The 9,183-nt window shown below is 31.1% G+C and overlaps 1 protein-coding gene across 1 annotated transcript; it reads left to right on the top strand.

Moving 5' to 3' along the window:
- The first annotated feature begins 942 nt into the window (after nucleotides 1-942).
- On the top strand, nucleotides 943-8,175 carry Poxn (Pox neuro). Its single transcript, XM_065512786.1, has 4 exons — nucleotides 943-955; nucleotides 2,436-2,576; nucleotides 2,692-2,771; nucleotides 6,878-8,175. The coding sequence occupies exons 1-4, from the start codon at nucleotides 943-945 to the stop codon at nucleotides 8,018-8,020; spliced, it is 1,377 nt and encodes a 458-aa protein (XP_065368858.1). The 3' UTR covers nucleotides 8,021-8,175.
- The last annotated feature ends 1,008 nt before the right edge of the window (nucleotides 8,176-9,183 follow it).

Raw genomic sequence — 9,183 nt, 5'->3', positions numbered from 1 at the left:
ATTTTTATAACCTGAAAAACGAAATCTTAACGGAGTTTTTCCACGCTGACCTCACATTGAAAGCTGTTGTGTGGTTGATTCAAGTCAAGTTTTCCTTTTTCACAATATAAATGAAATTTATAGGATTTTCATGCATGTTGACAGGCGTTGCACTATAAAGAATTCGAAATGGAACGGAAACGGAAGTAATTCGGTTGGCTTTTAAGGTGTAAATTTGCATATCTTTTTTGTGTGTTTGTGTGTGTGTGTGGGTTTTTTTTGGCATTGTACCGTCCTTTAATTTTGGGTTAAATTAAAATATTCAAAAATTAGCAGCGAAAAAGACCAAATATTGATTGTCGTTAAATTATAAAGAAAACATGGGCATTAAGGTTTCGAATGAATTTATTTTTCCGACTAGATATTTGCATAATTTTCTTTCATATTATGGATAAATGACATGCAATGACCAGTACGCTTTTATGTGATTAAATTTAATTTAACTCAGTTACACTTTGACTGATCCTTAAGCTGGAACAGAAATTTTATTTTGTGTTACTAGTTAGTATGTACTACTAAATACATAGTTTATTTATACATATTGTATTCTTTGGTCGATTCGATTCGAATTGTTTTGCTTATTGAAAATCTTTTTATTTTCAGACATTAACGCAGCGGTTTTCGTGGAAAAATCAAACATAAAATCAACGTAAATAAATACTTTTTAAAAATAAATACAGTTTGAATTTCATTTCGAATGTTTTAGTTCTGATTTGGAACAATTCTTCAATTCATTGCACAACTAACTGGCTGTTGGTTGGCACGCTCGTAAAAAAAACGATCTACAGTTCTTCAGTTTTGTGATTTTATTGCTCCAGCTAAGATACGAACACAGTGATTAGAAGACTTTACAGACACGTAGTACGTCTCTCATTAAAAAGTAAACGCGAAGCCTCCGCCACTATGCCGCATACAGGTGAGTCAAAAACTAAAATAAAAATTAAATTAAATAACTAATGACGCCATTGTAAATGTTGGTTTAAGTTTTATTACATCAAATAAAATTAAATAAAATAAAACCAACAAACATACAAATTAAAAGCAAATACATACACACTCTCTAGCATTTACAAACTTCTTTAATTACATTTGGCTCCTTAACACTTAAACCTCGTCGTTCCACTCAACTCAAAAAGAGTCAAAATTTTAAACCATGTGTGTGGTTCTTAATCACTTTACGGCTAACTCTTTAAAGGTACAATGATCTCTTTTTTGAGTATTTATTAAAAACATAATAAAACTTACAGAAATGAGTTACGACTAACTACTACTTATACATACATACATATATGAGTTTGATTACTTCAAGAATGTTTAATTGCTTAAATAAAGTTTGTTGTTTTTGCACATTTTTCAATTAATTTAACCATTATTCCTTTTAAGTATTCAAACATTATGCTTAAACATGCTCATGATGGACAACTGCAACAGCAACAACAACAACACCAGCGACAACAACATCAAAATACCTTCACGGTTATTATGATTTTTTTACGATCAATACCAGGCGGCTCTTGAAATTGTTGTTAATCTTTGGTTCTCCCCTTTTTGTTCATTGAGGATAATAAAATCGTGTTTATGATCTTTTACTGCATACACTCTCTCTTACACGTTTATTCGTATTGTAACCACAAGAGTAAATCATTTTAACCAAACTCATGAAAAATATTGTAGTTTTACTTACATACATATGGAATTGTGAGGTGTACGGAATGAATTTGCTTAAAAAATGTATGATGGCGTACATCGCATATCTCAATTTCTTGTGCAATTGCTCCAACAACATGTAATATTCAAATAACGTTTTCGATAACTTGGACATTTACGAATCAAAATGGTTTATATAGTAAATAAATATTCTGGAAATTCTTTCCAAATTTATCTTTTACAGTTGAGTATCCTAAAAAGCCTTGTAAAAATCAGTTTTTCGGTTTAACCAGAAATATGTGTTTAAGAAAAATCCGTATTCGGATTTATTCACCAAAAATAACCGGTTCACTTTTGTTATATAGATTTTTATTTGTTACCAAGACTAACAAGAATGGAAGGCTTTAATTTTTTTTACAACTTCTCTCTCTTCTCACATACAAGTAGTATGTGGATTCAACACACTTGAGAGAAAGAGTTAACTTCAAAACTTTTTCTTGAAAACTGAAATAATTTTTGCGAAATTATACACCAAATTTAAAAATTACTTTATTTCGTTATTTGCTGAGTTAGAACTAACGAAATTGTTGTTACCCCATCTAAAATTTTACAGTCACAACTTGAAAATTTGTTCACCATGACTGAATCATTCAATTGGCAAAAAATTCTGCAAAATGTATGCAAAACTTATGTAAATTTCTCTGGTTGAATGCAAATTCTTAATATATTTTTAATAATTCTGATTACAGGTCAAGCTGGTGTTAATCAGTTGGGAGGAGTTTTTGTTAATGGACGTCCTTTGCCAGATTGTGTACGGCGACGCATTGTGGAGTTGGCTTTGTGCGGTGTTAGACCTTGCGATATATCACGACAACTATTAGTATCTCATGGTAAGTTTTTAGTTTTGTAACTTAAATTGTTAAAATTTCGTATTTCCATTGCTCTATACGTACAAATTGTTTACCAAAATAACAAAATATTATTTCTTATCCTTATCCATTTTAGGCTGTGTTTCCAAAATTCTTACACGCTTTTATGAAACTGGTTCAATACGTCCCGGGTCTATAGGAGGCAGTAAAACTAAGGTAAGTTTTACAGCAGATAATATTTTTGTATATAAATTATTAGCAGCTAAGCTCGTTCCAAAAAAACTAAATTATATACGAATTCAAATGATTACTCTGTTGTTAAGTAACTAACTTTCATTCCGAAAAACATATTGATGTTATCGGACTAAGGCTTTTTGCTTAATTTAAATTTTGGAAACTGATTTTGTATATTTTGGTATTCGTTAATAATGCCATCACTTCTATTTATCCAAATTTGTTATATAGTTTTTCTTTATCTACTTACTTCCCTCATTAAAAAAAACCCCAAACAAAATAATGCTACTAAATAAATGAACCTCTTGACATTTTGTGGTTAAATCAATATTTACAGGAACCTCAATAAATGTGTGAAGAGTGTTATTTGCTTTGTTGTATTCGTCAAAACATGTTTAACAAATCACACTTTCATAACATTATAATAAATTTTTATTGTTATTGTTAGAGCGATATTATTGATTTAGTTTTTGATTACATGTGTTATGTACATATTTATCTAACATGCAGTAGACTTTGTACCCTACAACCCAGCATATGCCGGAAAAAAATTCTCGTTCTTCTCTAATCTAACTTTCACCACATGAAATGTATAAGAAAGTGCATATTTTGTAGGTTTTGTAAGTTTTTTTTTTTAAAGAGAGAAGACAATAAGAATGTTGCTGCGTCTTTGAATTTAATCAGTTTTAAAATCGCGAAACAAAATATTCATTAAAATCAACATTTATTTCATTAATGTTTCAAATAATGTATGTTGTTATGTTATGTAAATCTTGGAAACAGAGTAACCGAAAATACTTTTAATGTGCCATAGTACATGATCAATAGGGCGTCATGTGGTCGGACTTGATCCTACAATAGTTTTCACATTGATATTGAGTTTGGTTGAACAACTTCACAACAACAGCACACAGTGATTTAGAAACTTTTTATTTTGAAAATAATTCGGTAGAACGATTGGAGATATCTTTCAAGAGAAGGCAAGGTGTAGGGAATTTTCCCTTTTTGTAGGGATTTTTTTTCCAAAATTTCGCATGTAGGGAAAAAAGGAAAGATTTCTTACTTTTTTCGAATTGTAGGGATTTTTTTCCAATGACAATATAAAACTACATATAGATTTTCCAATTATAAAATTAAAAAATATAAAATCTTTTTAAGTGTATCATTAGAAATTCGTAAATCTGGTATAATAAGAAGTAATTAATAATGTCGCATCTTTCATACCATCGTCGCCTTCGCCCTGATAACTTTGGCAACTACTATAGTAGTTTCTACAATAAATTTTCTTTTGAAGAAAAGACTTGTTTTGATTTATGCATTTTTTTACGTACGCACGCCGACTTTGCAGGTCTCTTCGATTTTAATAAGTAAGTTTTTAAGTAGTAAATAACATTAATACATTACAAATTGAAACATAACTAATTTTAGAAAAAATTTCCGATTCGTTTCTGATAAATACAGCTTAAGTTGCGAGACGACTTTAAATGCAGAAGCAAGGCTTTTGACAAAATATTCAATTGCGCTAAAGCAGATCTAAGTAAACATGCTAATACCCAAATGCACAAAAAATATTTCAAAGACAAAAACCAAAACACTGGATTAATTTTTTGACAAATAAGTCACGCAGAAAAACAATGATGTGGTGAATTTCGAAATCCGCTTAAGCCTTAGTTGAACACAACTTAGCTGTTCAAAATTGAAAAAAATGTAGGGAAAATAAAAATTGTGTGTAGGGAAAAAAAGGGATTTTTTTCATTAGCGTAGGGATTTCTGAAAATATCTCCTGGCATCACTGGCTGAAAGATAGGTATAATCACTATATATAAGTATTTGGTATATATACTGAAAGCCTTAGGATTAGAGCATAAAAATTTTAAAAAATTTTTTTTTAGAAATAAATTTTCAGAATAGCATTTACTTATGATAAAAATGAAATTTCATGATTTGGTGATTTTTCGCTAAAAAAAATTCGAATTCGAATCAATGTAAAAAAAATCGAAAGTTCTTTTAATTAATAGGTTAATAACTATCAATTCCAAAAAGAAAAAAATATGCTCCAAAAATTTAAAATTGTCATAAAAGAAGCCGGTATGTGGTTATATACCGTGTAATATCTTATTAATATTTATCATAATTAAACTATATATATAGGGTCGGCCATTCAATAATAATATGTTTTTATAATCGTGGCTTTGCATTTTTAGAATTCTTAAAATAAATCTAAAATTTTTCTTCAAAATTGGAGACGGCTGAATGGGAACCCTATTCCCGTAAATGAGCATTTACTTTAAGTATTCTTTTAGAAACTTATACAAAATGTATACGAGCCCGTAGAAATATTTATAAGACAAATAATATGAATTTGAAAGCGCATAATTTTTTATATGGACCAGATAACTGTATGGAACTTTTTTGCTATTTTATTTGAAATTTGAAAAATACCTCAGCACTGACTACGTGAAATTTCATTAAAATATCTCCAAACGATCATGAGCTATCGGATTATTTCCAAAATAAAAAGTTTCTAAACCACTGTGCAACATCAATAACTAAAGACATTGCAAATCAATCTCTCCTGAATACAAACAATGTTGTTGTTATTAAAATGTGATAAGAAGCACAACAACAACAAAACTAAACACTAAAACCTAAAACAACAACAATTAACTTATAAGCGAAACCATTTAAAGCATAAACAAAATGTAACGATGTGCATAAATTGACTGTCGGGCTAGGTGGGCCACAAAAAGAAATTCAGGTGTTTTCCAATGCAAAATTTCTCAGGCCCATGTAGAATATTAAAAGTGTAACAATTGATAAGACCAACACACAATATGAGTAAATTTGATATTATTATTATTATTATAAGGTATGTAAATACAATCACAATTTACGTATTTATGGTTACAGAAACAGAAAATTAATCTCCACATAATTCCAACTTTATGGCTGTAATAAGTTGTAGCAGCTACTGGTTTTTATTCCAAATAAAATTGATAGGAGTTGGAAGTGTGAAAAATGTCTTTGGAAAGAAACCTCAAATTGAGTCTAGAACATTTAACAATTTTCTATTTTATACATACGTTCACACTCTTTAAAGTATTTCGTGAGTTGTCATTTAATGGCTAATCAATCATATATCCCAGTTAATTAATAAAAAAATGAAGGTTCCTGGTAAATACTTAATTTCAAATAAAGCCACATGTGTACATGTGTAAACATCTAAACAAAACGAACGAAACATGAGCGAGTTGAATAAAAAATCAATCACTTTTCAAACACCTATTAGTTTTAGGACAAGTGCCAGTGTATTCTTTTGCTGGTTGCATGAGTGGGAGTGGGAGTAGGAGGAGGCGGTAAGTTAGTTCAAATACAAAACGTGCATTTAACACCTTTTTGTGTTTAAATAATCGTAAGAATAATGCTCATATGTTGGCGTGTTTAACATTTTTTTTATATTAGAAATTCTTCCGTTCTCATTGTTGTTTCTTTTGTTATTAACTGATAATCATCAAGACATCAAGTGTATTTTACAATTTATGTGTCCATAAACTTCCGTTTTTATTTATGAATTTTTAATGAATTGCCAAGTCACACGTCATCGAATGCATCAGTATTGGTTGGATTTGTAGTTTTATTTTCTACTTTAGGGGAGGATTTAAAAAGAAAAACTACAATTTAATAGACTTACACAAAAAGGGTGTCGGAAGTGTTATTTTGAATAAAATTTGTATACAATTTGAGCAAGTCGGTCAGATGTTTAATCCTTTTTCGTTTAAAGTTATAATAAACACTGTTACGACACAATATAGTTTGGTTAACACACAAGCAATGCATCAAAACTAAGCACCAATAAAGCCCACAATGGGTTAAGTAGTAGATTTTAAAATGATTGCATGACTGCAAAATTTGAAAACAAAAGAACACAAAATATAAAAAACAATTGAAATTTCACGGTATTTAATTGTTTGCACTGCACGACATTTAGCGGAAGTTTTAAGCTTATTTTAACATTTATCTTACAACATAAAAAAATTAAAAAAAAACTTAAACTGATCAAATCTTTTTGTCTTCCTCTTCTATTGCAGCAAGTGGCCACCCCTACAGTCGTCAAGAAAATAATACGTTTAAAGGAGGAAAATAGTGGCCTGTTTGCCTGGGAGATACGTGAACAATTGCAGCAGCAACGTATATGCGATCCCAGCTCGGTACCATCTATTAGTTCCATTAATCGTATTTTACGCAATAGTGGTTTATGGACCGATGAAATGACATCAAATCAACAAAATGCAGCTGCAGTAGCGGCAGCTTCTGGAGGCCATCACGTAACAGCAACTCCATACAATGCACAAAATCAGTTGTACAATAATCCCTCTAACTCCTCAAGCGTAACAAGTTCATCATCTGATCCGTCAACTTACACACACACCAGATCTTCTCATTCTCAGCCACCACATGGCCTACCAAATCATTACCGATATGGAGAAGTTTCTAATGCTGCATCTACCACAAATGCATTTGCAGCAGTTACTGCTGCTGACCATCCCATTAAGCCTTCGCCAAAACATCCCTTAAATGCTTTGGCAACCACTAGTTCCAGCCCAACGTCGCTGACAACTCAATTAACAGCACAAGATCTCTCGTATTCGGCGGCACTACAGAAACATTGGTTTTGGAATCCTTCCCTTCTCTACTACACACAACATGTCCAAGCCGCCAGCCAATTCCTGCCCTACGCTGCTCATACTCAGACCCCTTCAAATGCATATTTCCCTTCGACTCAGCACGGCTCCAGCAGTGGCGGTTACACCAAATCGGAAAGTTCCCTTGATTTGACTACACCCTCGGCGGGTGATGCTTTAAGTGATTGCGATTCTGGTAAATCATCCCCGGCAACTATAAATCTAACCACGTCTTCTTCAACGCGTAAACGCAATCCCTACTCCATAGAAGAGCTCCTAAAGAAACCAGAGAAGCGAATGCGCCTGAATGCTTCACTCGATCAGAATGACCTGAAACGAAATAGTTTCCTTAATCTAAGTCCCAAGAAAGAGGACTGCAACATTAGTGTGTGTTCGGCCAGTAGTAGCAGCAATCACAGCAGTACCGGCAGCCACATCAGTTGTGTGGGCGAGGACAGTTGCGACGATGAACGTCGTTGTTCGCCAACACTGAATGTGGCTAAAAACGAATCGGATGATAACTGTGAGACAGTAGAGGTGGTCAATTAAGGTGTCATCGGTGTTAATAATGTATTTTTTTTAATGCTTATTTACTAATTTGTTTTAAAATTTGTAAAAGTATTTGTTCATGTATTTACGAGTATTAATTTCAGTTCTATTCAATGTATGTATATAAATATTAATGTAAGTGTATTAAATGTTTGTGTGTGTGTGTGTGGGTGTGATTATCATGCACACATACGTATGTAAATCAAGTAGATTAGATTAGTAAAAGTGTGAAAACAATATATGAAGAATTAAAAATTTAAAATAAAAACTATAATAAATGCTTAAATCCAAATTAATAATTTAAACTACTCTTTTTAATACAAACATATGAGGAGATCCATAACAAAACGCAATTTGTTGGATAAACGATCCATATGCCTAGGAAGTGAAAAAATAAAGAAATCTGAAATTTGTTTCTTCTTATTTACATTTTTCGATATCATATTTGTAGCACTATGTCGATTATTTGTTTCCAATATATTAGCAATAATCAAGGTATCTCGAACAAGAGAAAAAATATAACACGTTTTCCGCTACCTCTAGGAAAATGTACAAATCAGCGAATTGGAAAACAATTGATTATGGAATATTTTTATATTATTATCATCTAGTATGATTTGCCACGCGACATATGTTTCCGTCGTGTCTGTAATACCCATTAGTCAAGTAATTTCAACTAAAAATTTCATAAACTAAAAAAACTTTGTATTTACATATAAGTATTATTATAGAAATCACAATACAAAGCAAAGTGAGTAAAATTATTTTCATTTCAGCAACTGTGTTAGAACTATCTCGTAGTACTGATAACAAACAAACGCGACATTGGAACATGACCAAAATCAAATGCAAAATTTACCGTCAATCGATCTATTTTATTTGAAATAATTTGTTGTTGATAGAAATATTTTATAAGATGAGTGTCATTAAAAGTATCCAAGAACAATGAAAAATATATTTTCAGTTTTCAGTCTAATTTTCTCATGATAACAACTATATTATCCGAAAATGCATTATATTATAAGACTGTATACACTTTTTAATACAATGTTAGTCACGGTGGACCTTTCTGTGAAAATACTCATGGTGAATATTTTTTTTTTCTGAATTATATTCAGTATTCAATTACAGTAAAATTATTGATCTTTGGTATGGTAATTAAC

This window comes from Calliphora vicina, chromosome 5, assembly GCF_958450345.1.
Source record: "Calliphora vicina chromosome 5, idCalVici1.1, whole genome shotgun sequence".
NCBI classification, from domain to species: Eukaryota; Metazoa; Arthropoda; class Insecta; order Diptera; family Calliphoridae; genus Calliphora; species Calliphora vicina.
The sequence above is the reverse complement of the archived record's forward strand: the minus strand, read 5'-3'. Positions and strand labels throughout refer to the sequence as shown.